The sequence below is a fragment of the Capsicum annuum genome, chromosome 8 (genome assembly GCF_002878395.1).
Source record: "Capsicum annuum cultivar UCD-10X-F1 chromosome 8, UCD10Xv1.1, whole genome shotgun sequence".
Taxonomy (NCBI): Eukaryota; Viridiplantae; Streptophyta; class Magnoliopsida; order Solanales; family Solanaceae; genus Capsicum; species Capsicum annuum.
The window spans coordinates 69498641-69522717 of record NC_061118.1 but is presented as its reverse complement, the minus strand read 5'-3'; the positions used below and the strand labels follow the sequence as shown (position 1 = coordinate 69522717).

At 36.3% G+C, this 24077-nt stretch overlaps 1 protein-coding gene across 1 annotated transcript; it reads right to left on the bottom strand.

The window, feature by feature from the left end:
* Positions 1-23150: 23150 nt before the first annotated feature.
* Positions 23151-23873, bottom strand: LOC124886603. The gene is made up of 2 exons (XM_047395437.1): positions 23670-23873; positions 23151-23417 (listed from the first exon to the last, which is right to left on the bottom strand). Exons 1-2 carry the CDS (start codon positions 23871-23873, stop codon positions 23151-23153), a joined length of 471 nt encoding a protein of 156 aa, XP_047251393.1.
* Between the last annotated feature and the right edge of the window lie 204 nt (positions 23874-24077).

Below are 24077 nucleotides of genomic sequence, written 5' to 3'. Positions count from 1 at the left end.
GATAGCTCCTTCAACGTATACAAAAGCTTTTCATATTTACCCTGTTCTTGTTTTTATAGCCATTGAGGAAAAGAAGGACGAGGTCTCGGCAGGGCTTCAAAATAGACTCCTCGACCTCATCTTCTCCTTTATCTTGCTTGCTACTATTCTCCACATCAGCAAACTTATCATCAATTTTTTATTCATAAAAAATGGGTACAATTGGATCTGTAGTGGTTTTACCACTCCAAGTGGTAATAGCATGGCAGTGACAATCAGTCTTTGGATTTGTAACTGTGTTACTAAAAAGAGTGCCAGGTTGCCTTTGATTCAATGTGGAAGAAGTCTAGCCATACTGTTGCTCTAGTTGTTTGATTGCGGTAGCATGTGACTCAACTTTTTAATTCAGCCCTGACAGGTCTGCCTTAGTATCCATAAGACAGCTCTCTTTGCTCTCTTGCCCTTTGACTAGTTTTGACAAAAGTGCCTCCCTAGATTTTGAATCACGACTACTTGGTGATACATATCACTCTTCTCATTGTAGTCATATTTTCGCTGCCAATAACCATCTCTCTATATTTTTGTCTCTGTATCTATCATAATAATTGTTCTGACCTTGATTATCTTGCCCTTGGGCTTGGAAATCCTCCAACCTTCAATCAAGATACTTTGCTTCTTCTTCAGATTAAATCTAAAGAGTTTTAGAAGTAGATCCTTGTGACACAACTACATTCACTTTCTCAATACTTATTGTTGTAAATTATTTTGTAAGCAGCCTAATATCAGTACAAAGTTATGTAACCTCTTATGCTACCAAATCCTAACCAGTTCCATAATCATTAGGCGCTCTAATAGCATATGTACCTGCACCATGATCAATATCTCTAGTATGCCAACCTCTATTAGTCACCGAGATATTATCAAGCATATCCTGCATAGCATCCCACTAATGATGCATGAAGGCACCTCCTAAAATCATATCTTCCATTGCTCAAGAATTGACATTCAGTGATCTGTAGAAGATTTCCCCTAAATTAGACCATCTGATTCTATGATTAGGTACCATCCCCAGCTTCTTATTGAATCTAAACCACGCCTTATATAAGGATTCTGTAGGTAACAGTTGAAGTTATAAATTTCATCATTCAACTGTAGTATCCTTGCTGGAGGGATAAATATATTCAGAAAATATTTATGCAACTCATACCAAGTAGTGATTGAACCTCATAGAAGTTTTTCTAACCATAGTGATGCTTCACCTATCAATGAAAATAGGAATAACCTCAATCTCAAAGCTTCCTGAACCACCCTTAGAATAATGTATGACGTGAAGATCCTTGTAAAATTAGAAAGATGCATGTTTTCATCACAGTAGCTGATCCCGAAAACACACCTTTCAAATTCAATAATTAAATCATAGCTTTAGTAATATCAAACTTTACATTGGGTGCTAAAGCAGTAGGAATGAGAGCTCTTATCTTAGCAGGTTCAACATAAATAATATCTTCTTTATCATTGTATGGTTACAATGTTGATATGCAGGAATCAATAGAGCTCAGCCTCTCTAAACTCTGTCTATATGCTCGGCTATTTAACTTGGTCAAGCTAATTGTAATACCCCGTATATTTCTTAGTCCCATGTAGCTTCTAGTGTGTCAAGGGTCAAATTTAAAAGTGTATAGCTATTTATGCATATAAAATTTTCCATCTCTAGACCTACCAATGTGTAGATAATTGAATCAGCTTTCCAACGATACCAATTTTGCCTTAATCCGACATACAGTTGAGAAGTTATGGCAATTTTAATGAAAATAGTATAGCACTACGATAGGCACCGCATCGCGGTAGAGGGAAGAATTGCAATTGTACGATTTCTAGTAGAGCACCACAATTAGCCCACGTCATGGTGAAGCTTCATTTCCCATTCGTCTCTTTCTAGTTGGTCTACGCGATTTGCCTGTATCGCATCAAAATTCCAAATTGGACAGACACTGCATCATGGTGGAGTACAAAATGGAACTCGTCCATTTTCGTGGTGTAACGCGATAGCACCACATCATGCCAGGGAGTAAAATTAGGCTCGTCCATTTCCAGTGATGCGATGTGATAGCACCGCGTCATGCCGAGGTGAAAATTTGGGCTCCAGTTCCAAACTTAAGCTTTCAAGGGTAATTTAGCATTTTTTCCAAGCCCCAAGTCATGGAAAACAGAAGATTTTGAGTATTTTTAGAATATATACTTATTATTCATCAATTTACTCTCCAAGGAAACCCTAGAGTTTCAATTTCAAATTCCAAAAAAATTCAAATTCCACCATTCTTTTTTCAAGAAAACTCAAAATTCAAGGTTCCCAATTCAAGATTTTCAAGAAACAATCTTCAAGAGCACAAAACTATTGTTATTTGGAGTTTTTCAACAAGGATAATCCTTTCATCCTTGTGCCCAAAACTAGTTTTTAATTACAGGGTTACATGAATTTACATGAGTTTCAAATTAGGGTTCATACCCAATATTGTTATTTGCAAGATTATGAGATTTCAAGTGATTTAGATGTTGAATTGCATGTCTACTATTGTATTTTCATGCGTATTGTAGAAATTTCAAGATTTAGACTTGAATTATCAATATTTTCAATACTTAGCATGAGTTTTATGATGATTTGACATAAAATAGATGCATGGGTTACTAGCCCTAGTTTGAATGTAGTTATTTCAAGAATGACTATGCTTTAAGCATCCCGTGACTAGTTATTTTCAGATTTTAATAAAGATTTAATATTTTGATATCAATTTACACATAGAATCCACTTTACAGTTTTAGTTACAATTTAAATTAATAGATATACAGTTGGGTTTCATTATAAACCATTTATACTAGTGTTAAAGTAGATTTCCTATAGAATGACCATACAGATTAAAGGGAGTAGTATTTAGCACCGAGTTGGGTATGTTTACATGCACCAGAACTACGAGCTGACTTAGGTATAGATTATCAAAATATTCCCATTTCTATATGGATGATTGTTACAGATGTGATCACTTAGATTAGGTTATACTTCTTGGAAAGAGTATGACACCTCTCCCCAACATGAGGTTTTCCCATAAGGAAACTAGACGTTAGACACTATGATAGCTTATATAGTGTATGTCGGTTAGAAAAACCTTCCTACAGACTATAAACTACAAGTTTCAGAATAGAATAATCCTAACAGAAAAGCTTTAAGAAACTAAGTGTAAAGGCTTACAACTTTTTCAAACATTGTTTTACAAAAGATATTAGCTATGAGACTTCAAATTTTCAAATTACAGATACAGAAGTGAGTCCTTCTATACTTAGACAGCATGACTTAAAGATAGAATACCAGTACAGGTTTTAGAAACTAAATTTTATGACTCACTAGATTTATATAGTATGTTTTGCTATTCATGATTATGATTTTTAGTTTTTAGATATTCCATCTTATGCGAGTCATCTACATTTGTCATTCATTCTTTTACAAAATTTATAGTACTATTGAGATATTGTTTTACTTATGCATTCACCCTCACATGCTTAGTGCATTCTAAAAGTATTGATCCATATATACGTCTATGTGCTACATTGTCTCATAATGTAGGTACCAGTTCAGTTATTGTCCATCTATCATAATTAGACAGTTATAGATTCCAGCCAGCAGATGATAAGTCCTCCTACTTTGGGGATTTTAGTCAGATATTATTTATGTACTATAATTTCTTACTAATAGGTATTGATTAGTAATAGTTAGGGTTGTGTCCTAGCTATCTATTGTCAGTATAGTAGAGGTTTCCATATGTCAGTTAGCGTCAGTCATGTAATTTCAGTTTTGCTCTTCAGTTTTATCAGAATGTAAAATTGTATCAGTATTGCATTTTCTCAGATTTTATCATGATTATATTTCTGCACAGTAAACTCAATAATTTTATACATATTTAGATCAGTTTCTTAGTAGTATGTCAGTACAAGGGTTAGCTTGGGATCACATTTGGTCCTAAGCACCGTGTGATGACTAGGGGGTAGTCTCGGGTCATTAAAATAATCCACCTTACTGAACAAACCCAGCCTCTTCAACTAATCAGGCCTCTTCGATTGCTCTTCTCTTTTCCTCAGTAATAGCTATCAACTGTTGCCTTTGTAAAATCTACAAAATTCTGTGGATCACCTAGAGCATGTAGAAGTGTCGTGTTGTCATCAATAGGTGGAGGCGGAGGGTATTGAACCCCAGTAGGAACACCATCATGAACTTGACATGAAATCATTCTCGGTGTTTGAAGAATTTTTCAGCCTATGGATCAAAAGGGTGTAAGGAATTTCCTCTTCTGTTAGTGTTTGAAATACACCGGCGTATTCCAAATTAAGAATAGAAAATAAAACCCGCAAACTTCATGAATTTAATTAACTACTCAAACAATCTTCTCCGCCGATGGCACCAAAATTTGATATCACCTAAAACTAACATCCAAAAGAACTATGCGGCGATCGATGCCAAATATAGTAACTCAACTAGGTTGGGGTCGAACCCATAAGAAAAATGTTGAACAATTGCTTAACCTTGATGTAATCTATGAGCAGAATAGAAAAGTAAATCGGGGGATTTGGAAATAAATTATATATAGTAACCACATCTTGAATGCTTTGAGTTGTAAGCAATAGAAGACAAACGCTAGGACTTTGTTCCCCTATCTTCTCAACTCCATAAATTTCTCGTGTTCAACCCACCAATTCTGCTGCTCTGTATGTAAAATCAACAAGATATGTATTGTCAATCATCTTGTAAATGTGTTGATAAATCTCACCCCTTACCATGTGAGTGCCAGAGTGTTGCCTTATTGCTCGTAGTCTATGACTTCAATTCAACTTTTACCTTTTAAGTTTCAAGTTGATTTGATATGATGATGGAATCATAATATGGATGTGAATCTCAAATTACTGTCTTAATCCTCTTTCCTAATCACAGACTCCCTTGTGAGGATGTTTGTGAATACAAGCTACCCCCAAGCTTCTGCAGTAGCTCTGAGGTAAATTAATATGAAGAAGATTAAGATTTATGCAGAATCCTTAGAATAGATGAGTATCCCACTTTCTTTACGTAGCTGACCCACCAGGGTTTCCACAACCCTAGTCAGTGAGATTATCCGCTCATGTTTATACAAAACCCCATGATAATTAATCAAGTATTTATGTAATTAATTGAACAAGAATAAGATGAATAAAATCCAAAGTCTTCAATTGAATAATAACCCAAAAATCTCAAGAATAATGTAAGGTATGTAATAAAATATCAATGAACGTAAGAGAATGTCAAAGAATGTAACCTAATAAAAGATAAATCCTAGGGTATTTATATTATATCAAAACAACCCAAATATCTTAATAAAAATGGAAAAGGAAAATTAATGTCTGCACAAGGTATGACTCGTTCGTCCACTCATAAGGTCTTCTTCTAAGTCGTACTGTGCCTCTCGTATCCATTTTGGTGTCAGATATTCCTGGATTTAACATTCTGCTCTTCCTGCGACTTCTGATCATGAGTCATACCTTGACCATATGACCCATGGACTTCACTCGTATCCACCCGGGACTTCTTTATTTTAATCCTTTGAACACTGGTTTGCTTACGATTTTTCCATATGAGTCGTACTCAAACTTTAAGCTCGTATTCTTATGATACTTCAACTTTGAAGTCCTTCCTTGGTTTCTGTTCTCTTGATGATTTCTAGACATGATTTGCGTCAACATCTTACAACTCGTATGACTGAGTCGTATCTTCTCTATACTTAACTTCTCAATTTGGCTTTGGAATCTGTTGTTATTATGAGTCAACCTACGAGTCATTGATATGTTGATGACTCGTATGGTGACTCATATCATCTGCAGTCCTGGTCTTTTTCAGGTCTTTTTCTTCCAATTTTATTCCAACACAATTATTAACATATTTCACCTGCAACAAGTAACAAACCACATCATATCAACCAAAATAGCCTAAGTAAAATAATAATATCATTGTTTTAAGCATCGAAAGTGTCGTATTTCCATAACACTTCAATAGGATGGATGACGTAATAAATGGGGATTCTAGTCATCCTCCTAGGAAATCTCCAGAAGTTCACATGATAGAACATCCTATAAAACAAATACCACCAGCTAAAGAAGTACAAGTGTCTTCAAAGAAAATGATCCCAATTGATTCAACTGAGAGGGTTTATTGAAGGGACCATTAAAGATATGTATGATGTTGTCACCAAATCTTTTCTTGCATATGCCAAGCCCTACACTGCAAGGATTAATAGTCTCAAAATACATGTCGGCTATTAACCCCCAAAATTTCAATGATTTGAGGGTGAATGAAATCCAAAGAAATATGTCGTGCACTTTGTTGAGACATGTAATAATGCTGGAACCTATGGTGACTATCTTGTCAAACAATTTGTCCCTTCCCTAAAGGTAAATGTCTTTGATTAGTATACAAACCTTGAGCCTAATTCCATCGATAGTTGGGAGCAGCTAAAGCATGAATTCCTGAATTGCTTCTTAGGAAAAGGCTTATAGTAGACATGGTAGAGATCACAAATACTTGGCAAAAAAATAATGATCCAGTCATTGACTTCATCAATTGATGGAGACATGCAAGCCTAAAGCCTTAAAAACAAGCTCAACAAAACTTTTGCAATAGAGATGTACATCCAAGGAATAATCTGGGAACTTCATTAGATATTGCAAGGCATTAAACCAAAATCCTTTGCAAAGTTAGCTACTCATGCTCACAACATAGAGCTGAGCATTTCTTGTCAGAAAAGGAGTAGCACCAATCGATGAACCTCAAAAGGTAAAGGAAAATAAGAACCTACAAGATGGAGCAAGTTTGTCCCCAAAGACGATAATAAGGAATCCATAAATATCGATGTGTCTTCTGTAAAAATCACCACAAAGGTGAGCAAAAATAAAAGTATGAAGACAACTTCTCGAGCACCTCCAAATCAAAAGTTGACCTTGAAGGAGATGCAAGAAAAGGAATACCCCTTCCTTGATTCAAATATTGCCAAGATTTTCATTGATTCTTAACCATAAGATCAATGAACTAGCAGAGATGAAGCGACCCAAAAAAGTTTGAAGGAACAATGATCCAAATTATTGCAAATATCATAGGCTTGTGGGTCACCCTCTAGAAAATATTGTGTCTTCAAGGACAAAGTCATGCAATTGAAAAATGAGAACAAGATCTTCTTCGATGATAATAAGGATAATTTTCATTAAATATTTATCACTTTTGGCTCACTCGATCTGGTCCAAATGTGCTTTAAAGAGCATAAAAAGGAACCATTAGAGCATTACAAGTCTTCAGTTAATGAACGTGATGATCAAGGTTGGACTCTGTGACCAGGAGCAGAAACAAGAAGACAAGTCTACAAAAAGAATCATCCAAGCAGCCAACTAGAAGGAGGATGGTTAACAAACTGAGAAAATAGAGGCTAGTTAAGCTTCCAATGAGGGAGTGTATAGTGGAGCATCACCACCAAAAACCATGGGGTACTGTGACTTTGGAAGAATTCTCAAAGACTGCTCAAGTCAACCTTTAGGTATCATGATTTAATACTGGCAAAGAAGGAGAAAAAGGTGAAAACCCACCAATGGAAGTTACTTCAATTTATAATAATCCTATTGAATCTCTTATCCAAGAGGCATATGTATGTGATACAAAAATCACATTTACAAATGATGTTCTTCCACTTGGTAAAACTCTAGAAAACCATCTATTGAATATGGCGGGTTATGTTCTTCGAAAGAAGGTAAATAGAATCTTGATAGACAAGAAATCCAGAGTCAACATACTACCTAGTCGCATAATAAAGGAACTTGGCATCGCTACTAATAAACTTGCTGAAATTCGTTTGATGATCCAAGGTTTCAACCAAGGGGGGCAAAGAACCGTATGATCTATAAATGTTAGGGATTCGTATGGCTGATTTATGATCAAATATGTTGATGCCAAGACTTTATACAATATATTTCTTGGTGGGCCTTGGGTGCACGAGAACAACATTTTTTCATCCTCTTAATATCAATGCTTGAAGTATCTCGAAGATAGAATGGAAAGAAAAATAATTGTCGATGATAAGCTATTCACTGATGTTGAGTCATACTTTGTCGATGTAAAATTTAATTGAAGAATTATGTTGGGAATGAGAAAAGGGTTATGATGTCCCAAAGACAAGTGTGATGATCTTGCAGCTAGGTCACAATTTCTATCAAAAAAGTTACCACTAATAAGCCTCTCTCCACTTCAAATAAGTAATGTGTCTCATCCATGAAAAAGAAGGCAACTCCTATTCTGTACTGTGTTCCAAAGATGAAGAAAGAGGAAGTCAAATACCAAAGAATATATACTAAGGGGATGACTCTACCTACCAAGCGAAGGGGCACAATAAATCTATCCTCAAGGATACTTGAAAAAATTGTGCCTCAAATCCGCCACAAGATATGACATTCCCTATGAAGCGTACAAAACAAGTCTTTAATCCAAATGCTTACAAGTTATTTGTAAAGGATGGATACAATCTAAATGAGCCATTAATGTTGACCAAAATTTTGTCTAAAAGTATAACGAGGAAGGCACATGAAGGCCTTAGGTACACGCCGCCACCTCTAGTTCGTATCTCCATCAGAAGGGCAGTTATAAACTACATCACTATGGAAGAGAAATCAATGTTTCCAATAAAAGGTCATTTGTTTTTTAACAACTTGGAGAATCAACCACAAAAATTATGTTTGAGAGGTTAGTCTAATAAATAATAATAAAAGTAACAAGCATAAGAGAAGTTATCAAAGAACAACAACTCACTCTTTATCTATAATCGAAAAGGATTTTCAAAGTTAGATTCCTTCTAGAATAAGGCGACAGATGAAACTGGTGGTTTCATGAAAGTAGGTGTTAAAATAAAATACTTATAGCATGATTTATACCAATAAATATGAGGAAGATGAAAAAAGTGTAGACTCTTTAATATGTTGTAATCAAAGATGAGAATGACATCTCACCTCAAATAAAGGTTGATAAAGATTTGAAAGATATTTCCTGGTGTTACCCTATATGTATCAACGATGATAATCCTCAATAGGAGGAAGATGTTGAAGATTCCCCATCAGAACTTGAAGAAAGAATAAAGACCATAATAGATCCTTTAAAAGAAGTCAATCTTGGCACAAATGAAGACCCAAGACCAATTTACCTCAGTGTTGTTCTAGAAATAGATGAAGAAATTACTTATATGGATAACTAAAAAATAATAGGGATTTCTTCACTTGGATTTATAAAGAGATTCTTGGCTTAGATCCAAAAGTAGCAGTCGATCAACTGGCGGTCAAGAATAGTGTTCGTTCTATTAAGCAAAACCAAAGGCACTTTAGGCCGAAATTGGTTCCATTGATTGAAAATAAGATTACCAAACTCATCGAGATGACTTTATTTGTGAAGCCAAATATCCCACATGGATTTCAAATACTGTTCCTGTGCAGAAGAAGAATGGCGCCAAATTTTAGTTTGTGTCGACTTTAGAGATCTCAACAATGCCTGCCCTAAGGATGATTTACCAATCCCTATTCCAGAGTGACTGATTGTCATGACCCAATTTACGAAACATGATGGAACCTACTAAATCTCACCAGTAAGTAAGCCAAACCATAACACAGAGCTAACACAATGTGTTAATTTGGTGAAATATTGCCAATATCAGCCAAATTTAAGAAACACAAGTTGTAATCAGACCAAGTGTTATAAAGAGATAAAACAATCAATACAAGATACCAACTCCACGACCTGCTAGACCTAGTACAAGAGCATCTAATATCATCAATACAACTCAAAGTTTAGAAAAGTTAATAAATCTATTTCAAAACAAAAGATTGAAAACAAATATAGAGGGAAATGAGTGACTCAAACTCCAAAAGCTCACCCTATCTCCAAAAATTAATCACCGCATAAACTTAAATCAATGGAGGCAACTAGTACTTAGATCTGCACCAAAAAAGTATAGAAGTATAGTATGAGAACCAAAACAATGGGTACTCAGTAGGCATCAATGATCAACTAAGTTAAATCATGGTATAGAAATGATAGAATGCAAGATAATAGAACTAAGTCAAGGTATAGAATCAAACTTGAATCATCTCGATCATCATTGTACATAAATAGTGCATAACTAAGATAACAGCGATAACATAACATGAGAAATAACAATGATAACATAACATGAGGAATCAACCACAATTAAACATAATTACAAAATTATGTCCCTTACGCTAATTGGTGAGTAAAAGTAAGGAACTCATCACAACCTCCCAAACAATTGAAGAGTACACTCAAGAGAAGAATAGTCAGAGTATGCATCATTTAAAACTAGTTATCATCATCATTTGACTATCATTCCATAATTTCTGTCATTCAACATTATGCCATTACCTAGAAATTCACCAACATTATTCCATAACTAATAAATTACCAATTAGCCACCAATTATCCACTAAGCACCATTTATTCACTTGTCATTCCTTAACAATTATACATCACTTTATCATTTCATCGTGTCATAGTAAATACCCATATTTGACCCGATAATGTATATATAGACCCTACTCAAAATTAAATCGCTCACTGTCACAACTCAAACTGAGGCCCTGGCCACAACAAGCATCCCGAACCATGAAGGCTCGAGAGCCCTTCTAACTGGCAATTATATGCATAATTCATATATGATAAAGATGTGAAAAATAAAGAATGGAAACATGGTCATCTAACTTCATCAACTAAATAATACGATATGATTTCATAAACATTCAAATATATTTAACGCCAATCTGCGACATCTCTATCAATACTGGAAATAACATCTGTCTAAAATTAGGACAAGGCCCCCAGTCGGACCATGAACTAAAACCAAATGGAAATGTAACATGACACAAGGCCTTCTGAAACAAGGGAGGCTCACCAACTTCAAATGTCTGACAAACCAATCTACTACTTAGCGGGACCCCAGGACTGATCCTCAAATCCTAAAATATAGGGGGTCAATACAAATGTACTAGTATATAGAACAGTCCAAAAACAAAATACATTTTTATACAACATAGGTGAGTGCATTTTATAAAATGTATCAGCATAAAACATTTGGAAACACATGGGTATAATCTGATAGCTTTCAAAATAACTTCTTGAAATCATGTCTCTATTCTTTATTTCTCTTCTGAGCTAGATGGTACACCTTACAATCTGTAATTCGATCAGATATATGGAATCCGCCCTTAACTTGGGGCGAAGCCTTCAACCCGAGCTTGCCACAAGGTTTGGAGTCTTTGTATCTCTAATATGCCATAGGGCCATTACCAGTGTACAATCTCCCTTTTGGATCGACATGAACCTATGTCGACAAATCACAATTTTAGGCAATGAGTTGTTTGAAATCATGCCTTCTTCGAGTAACCATCTAACTTTATTAATCCCAATTTTAGGCTCTTTAAAACATATATTTTTTGAAAATTTATTTCTTTCTTATTCTACTTTAGGCACATCATAATAGAGTATCGTCATACTCAAACTTGTAAGCCATACTCAGACTTACCAGCCAAGGTGAGTTTAGGCCTTGAATTTCTAATAGAGCGCCTAAGCCATTATCTTCTTATCCTACGGCTAGTGCTCCACCATGATTTCAAGGGTCCAAAGGCAATTAGTTTGGGCAGAGAAGTGAGAGTAAGAGTTCATGAGCAATGGGGTATCAAGAGCAAGGGAGTATGAGCCAATTAAGACCTCCTTAGCAACCATGTAGATAATATGGGAAGCTTCATTTGGGTGCATGTAGATTAGGGACAAATTCTTGCTTTTGTTATAGTACCTTGGGGCACATGATGAGAGAATACCTATAAAGGGGCATGGGTGGTATGGCACGACCTACTGGATTAGCCGTTGCATCATCATCATTGGTTCTTTCTTTTGGTAGGGGTGTATAGCCTATGGGTCATGGTAAAGATACTAAAAGAGTAGCTAGCTCTAGTGGATTTCAAAATCGTACATATGCTTTAGCGAATCGACAAAATTTAGAGGCTTCTCCAGATGTGATTAGAGGTACATTGTCCATATTTTCACATAATGTATATGCATTAGTTAATCCAAGTTCTACATTAACATATATCACTCCATTGATTTCTGAAAATTTCAAAAGAACACCAAAATTGCTAGTTAAGCCATTTGAAGTATCTACACTGGTTGGTGAATCTATCATATCTAGGAGAGTATATCAAAATTGTATAATAACTATTTGTGGTCGCGATACAATGGATGACCTGGTTGAGTTAGATATAGTAGATTTTGATGCTATAATGGGTATGGATTGGTTGGCTTCTTATTATGCCACAGTAGATTGCGAACTAACAGGGTGTATTTCCATTTTCAAAGAAAGGCAGCCCTTGAATAGAGGGGTAATATTGGTGTGCCAAAAGGTAAATTTATTTCTTATTTTAAGGCGAAAAGGATGATTTCTAAGGGTTACATATATCATCTAGTTAGAGTAAAGGATACAGATGCAGAGCCACCAACTCTTGAAACTATTCGAGTGGTAAATGAATTTCTCAATGTATTTCCTAGAGATCTTCAAGGTTTGCCTCCAGAATGAGAAGTGGAGTTTGGTATTGATATGATTCCAGGTACTCAACCAATATCAATTCCTCCGTATAGAATGGCCCCGGTAGAATTATGGGAGTTGAAAGAGCAATTGAAAGACTTGCTAGAAAAAGGATTCATAAGGCCTAGTATGCCCCCTTGGGGCACACTAGTGTTATTTGTGTGTAAGAAAGATGGCTCATTGAAAATGTGTATTGACTACCGACAACTGAAAGAGGTGACTATTAAGAACAAATATCCCCTTCTGAGAATTGATGACTTATTCGGCCAGTTGTAAGGCACCAAATATTTTTCAAAGATTGATTTGAGGTCAGGTTACCACCAAGTGAGGGTCAAAGAGAAAGACATACCCAGACAACCTTTCAAATATGGTACAATCATTACGAGTTTCTAGTCATGTCCTTTGGGCTAACTAATGCACCCGCAGCTTTTATGGATTTAATGAATAAGGTGTTCAAGCTATTCTTAGATGTGTTCGTCATAGTTTTTATAGATGATATTCTGGTTTATTCAAGATCAAAGGAAGACCATGTCAATTAGTTACGACATGTGTTATAGATTCTTTATGATCGTAAGCTATATGCAAAGTTCTCTAAATGTGAGTTTTGGTTAAAATCTATGGCATTCTTGGGTCATATTGTATCTGATGAAGGAATAACGGTTGATACTCAAACGATAGAAGCTGTGAAAAATTGGCCAAGACCTATAACGCCTATGGAGATTTGTAGTTTTATTGGGTTGGCAGGTTATTATAGGAGGTTTGTTGAAGGGTTTTCTTCAATATCTGCACCTTTAACGAAGCTAACACACAAAGCATCCAAGTTTCAATGGAATGATGCATGTGAAAGGAGTTTCCAAGATCTGAAGAATAAGTTGACTTCTACACCCGTATTAGTACTTCTAGAAGGTACAAAAGGGTATGCAGTGTATTGTGATGCTTCAAGAATTGGATTAGGATGTGTGTTGCTGCAACATAGTAAATTGATTACATATACCTCAAGAAAATTGCGGCCACATGAGAAAAATTATCCAACACATGATCTTGATCTAGCAGCGGTTATATTTGCCTTAAAGATATGGCGTCACTACTTGTATGGGATTCATGCTGACATATATACTAACCACAATAGTTTGCAATATATATTTAGCCAAAAAGATCTAAACTTGAGGCAGTGAAGGTGGCTGAACTATTAAAAGACTATGACGCTGATATCTTGTATCATTCGGGGAAAGTAAATTTTGTAGCAAAAGTGTTAAGTTGTAAGACTATGGAACCGTCTATAGAAAGACAAGGGATGACTAAAGATCTGTACCAACTAGCCAATTTGGGGGTTCGCCTTCTTGAAACTCCAGATAAAGGGCTTATGGTGCATTATGCAACAGAATCTTCATTAGTAGCTGAAGTGAAGGAGAAGCAAAATGTAGATCCCATACTATTACAACTTAAGGAGAATGTACAATATGGTATGACAAAGGCATTTGAGCTTATGCAAGAGGGAATACTTTGGTGCCAAAACAGATTGTGTGTGCCGAATATTGATAGGCTAAGAAAGAAGATTATGATAGAGGTACATCATTCAAGGTATCCCATCCATCCGGGATTAACTAAAATGTATCATGATTTGAAAGGAATATATTGGTGGGGTAACATGAAGAAGAACATTGTAGAATTTGTAGCCGAATGTCCAAATTGTCAAAGAGTTAAAGTAGAGCACCAAAAGCCCAGGGGTTATATGCAATGTATAGATCTTCTAATCTGGAAGTGGGACATGATCAACATAGATTTTGTCACTGGTTTTCCATGTACATCTCAAAAGTTTGATTTCATATGGGTAATAGTTGATAGGCTTACCAAATCAGCACACTTCCTGCCGGTTAAGACCACTTACCCAGTTGAAGAGTATACAAAATTTTATATCAAAGAGATAGTTTGATTACACAGAGTACCAGTCTCTATTATATCAGATAGGGGATCTCAATTTATCGCAAATTTTTTGAAGTATTTTTAGAGAAATTTGGGAACACAAGTTAATTTAAGTACAACTTTCCACCCTCAAACAGATGGACAAGCGGAACGTACCATTCAAACACTTGAAGATATGCTACGAGATTGTGTATTGGACTTTAAAGGTAGTTGGGATGATCATTACCTCTCATCGAGTTCACCTATAACAATAGATATTATTCAAGCATCAAAATGGCCCCCTATGAAGATTTGTATAGAAGAAAGTGTAGATTGCCAATTGGATAGTTTGAAGTGGGTGAAACTGCCTTGTTCGGGCTAGATCTTGTTCATCAAGTTGTGGAAAAGGTTAAACTAATCCAATGAAGGCTATAAATAGCCTAAATTCGACACAAGTCACATGCAGATGTTAGATGAAGGGGGATAGAGTTTGTTATAGGTGATTGGGTATTCTTGAAGGTGTTACCAATGAAGGGTTTATGAGATTTCTAAAGAAAGAAAAACTAAGTCCACATTATGCAGGACCATATAAGATTACTCGGAGGTTTGGACAAGTCTTTTATGAGTTAGAACTATCCCAAGATCTTTCAACAGTCCACCAGTGTTCCACATCTCAATGCTTCAAAAGTGCATCGGAGATCCATCTCATATTACTCCTACTGAAGATGTACAAGTTACATAAGCTCTCACCTAAGAAGAAATACATATTTATATCCTATATCAACAAGTTAAGAAGTTAAGGAATAAAGAAATAGCTTCTGAAAAAGTGCTTTAGAGAAACCAACAAGTAGAAGAGATAACATGGGAAGCTGAAGAAGCGATAAAATCCAAGTACCCTCATTTTTTCAAATACGAAGAGAAAGTTCAAGATGCTAAATTGGGGAAATAATAAGTAAGTGTAATATGTATATACTACGTGATATCATGGGTATTAAACTTTGGCGTGAACTTGTTTTAGTTGGACAATTATACTAACATTTGAGGATGAATGTTCCTAATAATGGGAAGATATAACATCCTGTATTTTTCTTGTACTTGTTCTAATTATATGGAACTTGGTATAGCCTTGTGGTATAGGTAACGAATGAAATCTGTTAGGCGAGTATTAATGGTGTAGATGGAATTATAGATGTTGCCCGTACATTTTAATGAGATGTGACTAAGTTAACGTTGACACAACTATTTAAACTTGGGATCGTAAGCTAGTATTTAAATCTAGATTTTGAAGTGACCAAGTGTATACAATTTTAAATTAGATTAAAAGGATTAAGAACTGAAAATGGAGTAATTTATTAAGGTTCTTGCTTGACTTAATCAAGTTAGTAGGTGAGTCACCTACTTGAGTTATATGAGCCGAGTTAATGGACCAAATCCATGGATTAGATTTGGGCCTTTATTAGTATACTTATTTGGGCCCAAATTAAGTAGTAGAAGAAGATAAATGGAGAAAAGGCCCAATGGTCAAATCTACCAAGGCCTAATTTAATTGAGCCCAACTAAGAATTTAGTAAGTAGGTGCATCACCTACTTTGAAATTTTGAGCAGCTTGAACCCTTAAGTAGGTGCATCACCTGCTTGGAGCAATTTGACTAATTTTAAGGTCAAAACTATAGCTAAGGAGGTGGCCAAAATAGAGACTTTATAAGGTCAAGTTACTGGCCATTTTCCTTCATTTCTAAGTCACAAAAAAGAGTATATTTCAGAAATTCTCTCACTCTCTCTAAAATAACAAGGAGCAACCCATTTTTCTTTCTAGGGTTCTTGACGAAACCCTAATCTTTTCAAGCCAAGGTAAGTGAAAACACTTATGGTTTAGCTTAATTATCTCATGGAAGATTAGTAAAACATGCTATAAGTGCTTAATCATTAATCCATGGTAGAATATAGAACAAATTACTTGCTCACTTTTTTCTATATTATTAAGAGATCTCTTTTCTTCCTTGGTTTAAAGTGTGAAGGAAAGTGAAAGTTGAAGTTCTTCAGGAGTTCAATTTAAAGGATAAGTTGCAGAATTGAGGTAAGGTGACTGCCCCATTTTGTTCTCCTTATATATGAATTTGGGAAAGAATTATGGATGGGTTGTTATTGAGAACTCAATAGCTGATGAGTTTAATAATTGATTGCTACAACAAAGCGAATTTGGGGCTGTTTTGTGGACTATTTTGTGTGTACATATTGGGGGATGCCAGGTTGATGTTGGGTAAAGGTTTAATTAGTTTGTATTGAAATATAGAAGAAGGGTATGGTTGTACACCACCGAACTAATGTTTGTATACGCCTACTACCCATTCTATTTCGTGTATTATTTGGAGGGTGTAATGAACCCAAAGTTATGTCAGGGATCTTATAAGAATATGTATGGTATGTGGATGCAATTGGAGAAGAAAAGCATTAAAATAATACCCTTGATTGATAAATTAAGGGCTTACTTCCCGGCCACTATTTTGGTGAAGTTAAATAGCCCAAATGTGTCGGTTGGTTGCTAAAATTAGTTTACCATATATTTTATTGTAGATAAGTAATCCAAAAGGCGGGAAGTCAAGTTGTTTTAGTATCGGAGTTGTACAACCAGGTATGTAAGGCATACTCTATTTTGCTCTCTTTAGCATGAAACGGACATTCGTTCCCTCAAGTAAGCTTCCAAGGTTATCCTATAACAAGTTATACATAATAGCAGGGTATTATATCCCATGTAGCGAATGACCTTGTTCCCACTTTCTAACATGTTAAACCACCTCAATACATGATTATTATTAAATCTGCACGTCTATTTCCATGAGAAAATTTTAAGAGTTCTCCGTTTACTCAAATAAAACCCATATGTTATTTTCAGCTCCTAAACACTTTATTTGTGTGCCAACAACTCCCTACCTCATTGTTGTTGCATTAAGGGCCCATTTACATGTCTCTTATTAGTAGATTATTGTTTCAAGGTACCATAATATTATGACCACCAAAGTAACAATCTCAAAGGTTAAGTAAATTAAGTAACACAATCTATAAAATGAGTGGCAGCTTAGGGGCATAAGCCTAGCATGGGCCAATCTCGATACCTTTATATGTGGGTGGCAGGTTAGGGACGTAAGCCTAGAATAGGCCAATCCTAATGTTCATATGTAGGTCATAGATCAAGGACGTAAGTCTAGCATGGGCGAATCCCGATTTATCTATTTACCCCTGATTAGCTGGTCATTTGAATTATATGGATTACAAAGATTTTGAAGTAAGAAAGGTAAAAATAAAGAAAAGAATGTAATGCACGTAGTCCCATAAATATATATATAAAGGTGTTCTACTAGTACTACTTATACACTTGTATTTGATTTCTATTAAACTCTTGTACCATGTGTTGTTACCTTCAGCCTTACATATTCAGTACATATTTTCGTACTGACGTCCTTCACGGGGGACCTGTATTTCATGCTGCGGGCAGAGGTGCTTCAGCTAATACACCTCGCTAGTAGGAGCACAGGCTATTCAGTGACTATTGGCGAGCTCCTGTTTGATTAGGGTCTTTCCGAGTCTGTTCCATATATTTTGGTATTGTGCTGTAGTCAAGAGTAGGGCGGGGGTATGTCCCAACCCTAACTATGTCTATGTATCTTTTAGAGGCTTTGCAATCTAATGTAAAGGTAAACATAGAAGTGTCTTGTCTTTTAGATGTTGTGGCCCCAGTGGCCAAGTCTTGTATATATAATTTTGTGCTTACCTACATAGTTATTCTCATCAATGTATTATATCATATTTGTCAGAACCTTTGGTTGTCATAGTTACATGCATGGGAGGTACAAGGTTATGGATTGGTTCTCCTGGGACTTCACGACTATGGGTTTCTGTCCAGCCCAATAGGATTTGAGGTGTGACACAAAGTATCTACTAGTTAGACAAAATTTTATATTTCAAAACAGTTGAAAACCAACCAAATCTCTATTCAACACTTCATCTACGGTGGCCACCATTTTTAATGAATCTAAAGCCATCCATAATGGGGAACATGACTACTTATAAAAATAATTAAAAATACCTTTTCATTATCTCATAAAAACAATGCAATTTGTACTTAACAGTCCATCAATAGACTCAAGCATTTAATAGTTCATATAATCAATTCACAATATACAAACTCAATGAATTTCATAGTAAAAGAGGGAATTACATATCCCGTGCTCTCATTTAACTTCACAAATATTAATATTTCATGGTTATATGAAAATAATTCAAGTTTATAACACCACATCACTATTTATACAATACTTCATCAAATCATAGGGTTTAATGCATGTTCGTCAGCAACCTTGGAAACAATTTCGTTTGAATACACATATACTCTTTAAAACTAGTTTAAAAAAATAGTAGATTCATGCCCATGATATTTAGGATAGTCCCACGTACCTTAAGTTCCTTAGTTTAGATATTGAAACCCTAATCTTAACTCTTTTCTTGAAAATGTTGAACTTAGAGGTTGAATTCTTGATCTTTGGGGAAGAGTTAGGGTTTAGTTGGGAGAGAATTTGAGCAATCTTTGGCATATAATGCCCTAATGATGACTTAATCTCGTGTTATTACGATTGGGGATATGGGAAAAGATGAGACTGCTCTTTGAAAATAAATTCGCAATTGAATCCCAATTTGGTGGCCCACCGCGGCGCGCCAGAGGGCTCATCGCCATAGGCACTGCGATGTGGTGCAATCACAATGACTTACTATTTTCGTGATCCAAACACAGCTTAAACCCCATCCAAAAAATATTAAACTTTCCCGAGACGAGTTCTTTACACCCCCGAACATGAAATAACTCATAAATCTACGTCTCAGGGTTGCAAAGACCAATTTAGAAATCATTGAAGTTAGGGGCTTAAAATATGACGGTCTTTCACCACTTAGAAAAATTTTAGGCTTTAAATTCCCGATGCATGCTACTATGAGTGGTATCAAGTCAAGAATGCTACGGGGTGCGACATTATCCCCCCTCCCTTGGGATCGTTCATCCCCCAATGATGACTCGGGACATAATAGGCATGATTTCAAGTACTACATCAAAATAAGAGAGAGTATTATAAAGTTTGTACCTTCTATGACGCCATCCACGATCTCAAAGAGATTTGGGTATCCTAAACGCATGTCATTCTCTGACTCCCAAGTAGCTTCTTCAACTTTTTTATTCTACCACCATACCTTGACTGAAACTAACTCCTTACTTCTCAACTTCCATTCTTGGCGATCCAAAATAGCGATGGGTTTTTCTTCATATGACAATGAGTCTTTTACATTGATCTCCTCTACAGGAAACGCAAGAGAATGATCTCCAATACACTTTTTCAACATGGATACATAAAAAATAGGATGTACAGAGGCCAAACTTACAGTCAAATCTAACACATACGCAACCCCACTGATCCTCCTCATAATCTGAAAAGGGCCTATATATTGACGACTAAGCTTCCCTTTCTTTCCAAATCACATGACTCCCTTCTTAGGGGAGACTTTTAGAAATACCCAATCCTCAACCTCAATCTCTAACTCCTTTCCTCTAACATCAGCATAAGATTTTTGGCGACTCTAAGCTATTTTAAGTCATTCCCTAATTATTTTTACTTTCTCCATTGCCTGATGAGCAAGGTCAGGCCCAAACAACCGGGTTTTACCCACTTCATACCACCCAATCGGGGACCTACATCTCCTCCCATAAATGTCTTCAAAAGGATCTATTTGAATGCTGGAATGATAGCTATTATTATAAGCAAACTCTATTAATGGCAAATGATCAACCCTACTAATCTTAAAGTCAATCATGCAAGCCCTCAACATATCTTCTAAGGTCAGAATGGTGAGTTTTGATTGCCTATCCGTTTGAGGGTGAAAGGCAGTACTAATTTTTACCTTGGTGCCTAAACCTCTCTAAAAAGACCACCAAAACTGCAAAGAGAACTGCCTACCTCGGTCAGATATAATAGAAATAGGAGCCCCGCGCAAATGAACTATCTTCTGAATATATAGCTTAACATAATCATCCCCCGAATAATTCATCCATACTGGAAAAAAAATAAGCAGACATGGTCATCCTGTCTACAATCACCCAAATAGAGTCATATTGGTTTCGAGATCTCGAAAGTCCCTTAATGAAGTCTATGTTAATCATCTCCTACTTCCACATGGGCAAAGCTATCTCATGGGAAGTGCCCCCGGCCTCAAATTTTCCACTTTAACTTGTTGACAATTCAAACACTTAGATACAAAGTTAGAAACATCCCTTTACATATTATTTCACCAGTAAATTGCCATAAGATCATGATACATTTTAGTAGAGTTAGGGTGAACACATACCTTGAAGTGTGAGTTTTATCAAGAATTCTTTCTCATAACCCATCCACATTCGACACACATAGCCTACCTTGATACCTCAAAATCCCATCACCGCTAATTTCAAACACCATTGCCTTTTGTTGACCAATATTTTTCTTAATTTGCATCAAGATGGGGTCCACGACCTGTTTCTCCTTAACTTCTACACAGAGGAAAGATTTAGCTACCTCTTGAATAATTACTCCTCCATCTTTGGAATCTAGGAGTCAAAATCCCAAATTTGTAATCCATTGAATATCCTTTACCATATTTCTCTTTTCTTCCTCTACATAAGAAATACTGCCCATTGAAAATCTACTAAGAGCGTCATCCACCACATTGGCCTTGCCCGGATGGTAATGCAAGCTCATGTCATAATCCTTCAATAGCTCCAACCACCGCCTCTTCCTGAGATTCAGTTCTTTATGTGGGAAAACATACTACAAACTTGTGTGATCAGTAAAAATATCAACATACACCCTATATATATAATGCCGATAAATCTTTTGTGTGAATTGATCAGTAAAAATATCAACATACACCCTATATATATAATGCCGATAAATCTTTTGTGTGAATACAACCACCGCTAATTCTAAGTCATAGGTGGGATAATTCTTTTCATGCGCCTTTAACAGTCTAGATGCATAAGCCACCACCTTACTATGTTGCATAAGTGCACACCCAAGTCCTACCCGGGATGCATCACAGTACATGACAAAGCCTCTGTACCCTTGGGAAGGGTCAAAACTGGTCTGGTAGTTAACTTATCTTTCAGTTTCTCAAAACTACTCTCACAAAAGTCAGACCATAAGAACTTCACCTTTTTCTAAGTCAATTTAGTAAGTGGAGCAGATATGGAAGAAAAACTCTCTACAAACCTTTTGTAATACCCTGCCAAACCCAAGAAGCTCTGGATATCGGTTGGATTCATGGGTCTGGGTCATTTTCTCACTGCCTCAACCTTGTGGGAGTCAACCCTAATCCCCTTACTAGAAATAATATGCCCAAGAAAAGCAATAGAACTAAGCCAAAATTCACAATTGGAAAACTTTGCATATAACTCATGATCTTTAAGGGTATGAAGAATGCTTTGGAGGTGATTAGCATGATCTTCCTCACTCTTACAGTAAATAAAAATATTATCGATAAAGACTATGATGAAAAGTTCTAGAAACTGACAAAAAATGTTATTCAATAGGTCCATAAAATTTGTAGGGGAATTAGTCAGTATGAAAGACATAACTAAGAATTCATAGTGGCCATATCAGGTTTGGAAAGCCGTTTTGGGAATATCAGCCTCCCTAACCTTCAGCTGATGGTTCCACGAACGAAGGTCTATTTTAGAAAAACATTAGGCACCTTGAAGTTGGTCAAAAATATCATCAATTTTGGGAAGAAGGTATTTGTTTTTAACTTTGACCATATTTAGCTGATGGTACTCTATACATATACGGAGGGAACCGTCTTTCTTACGCACAGAGAGTACAGGTGTACCCCAGGGAGAGACACTAGGACATATAAAGCCTTTGTCAAGAAGGTCTATTAACTGTTCTTTCAACTCTTTTAATTCTGCAGGAGCCATTCTGTATGGAGGAATAGAAATAAATTAGGTGTATGGCAACAAATAAATACCAAAACCTATCTCCCTACCGGTGGTATCCCATGAAGATCATCAAGAGAAACTTCTGGGAATTTATTAACTACAGGGACAGATTGAACGGAAGAACTTTCAGTACTAGAATCTCTGACTTCAACAAGATGATATAGGCACCCCTTTGATAAAAGCTTACGGGCTTTAAGATAAGATATGAATTTCCCCCTAGGTGTAAGAGAGTAGCCCTCCCATTCTATCACTGGCTCATTAGGAAAAGAGAAAGTGACTTTTCCAATTCTACAGTCTAACATAGCATAACATGCATGAATCTAGTCCATTACCAGTATAGTATAAAAATCAATCATTTCTAGTTCAACAAGATTAGCCACAGTATCACAATGGCAAACAAATACTACAGTTTCTATAAGCCCTTCTAGCCACAATAGAGTCACCAATAGGAGCCAAAAAAAAAAAGGTACCAAAATATTTTCAGGCTCAAAACCAAAACTAACTGCCACGTATGGAGTCACATAAGAGAGGTTATATCCAGGACCAAGTAATACATACACATCATAGGAGAAAATCTATAACATACTAATAACAACATCTGGCAAAGTTTTTGCATCCTGTCGGTTAGATATGACATATAACCGATTGTGACCACCTTCAGTAGTGGAAGTAGTACCCTTAGGTGGCAGAGCTGTAGAGTTCAACTGAGACTTAGCACCTCTAAAGTTTTCTCTCGCGGAGGGGCAGTCCCTCTTGATATGGCCTGGCTGGCCGCAGGCATAGCACACAAGACTACCAAACTGACACTGTCCAGAATAATCCTTTCCATATTTCCCACATCGCTGGTATGACCAGAAAGCTTAAGCCACACTTTCCTGGGACTAAGTGTCCAGCTCCCTCAGTCCGTTGTTAGGCTAGAAATAAAGAAATTGCTGATCGCCTGAAGGTTTGGGCACCAGTGCGCTAGCCGAAGACTGAGCATTGCTCTAAAATTTCTTCTTAGACAACCTATAGTCTGACCTACCACCCTGCTGCTGACTGACATTTTGATCTATGAACCGAGCTCTCTTATCCTACCTTTGTTTATCCCTCACCCCAGCCAACATTTTCTTTTCCTCTTCTACCTTCTGCATATGCAATGATAAACTTGAGAAATCCATGTCCCTATTCAGCATTGCTCCCTTATATTCCAATACCAAATCATCCGAGAGACCAGATGCAAACTTTATGTTGCCCACTAACTCTGGGGCATAACGAGATAGCTGAGTGAATTTCAATGCATACTTCTTAACACTCATCTTGCCTTATTTTAGATTCACAAATTCTTCAGCATTTTCCTCTCTTAGCTCCTGGGGAAAGAAATGGTCTGGGAAAGCTTCTACAAACTAACCCTATATAAATGGTTCAGCATCACCACCCTTCAAATCCCCCACTCATTATACCACTGGTTAGCAACAACCTTTAACTAATAGGCTGCCAATTCAACCCCTTCAACTTCATTA

What these genes read in the sequence shown, in the direction of transcription:
- LOC124886603 (XM_047395437.1), bottom strand. Translation starts at nt 23,873, where the DNA reads ATGAGTGTTAAGAAGTATGCATTGAAATTCACTCAGCTATCTCGTTAT. An exon ending in AAAAGAAAATGTTGGCTGGG is followed by an intron (nt 23,418 to 23,669) that starts GTGAGGGATAAA and finishes TGGTCATACCAG; the next exon opens with CGATGTGGGAAATATGGAAA.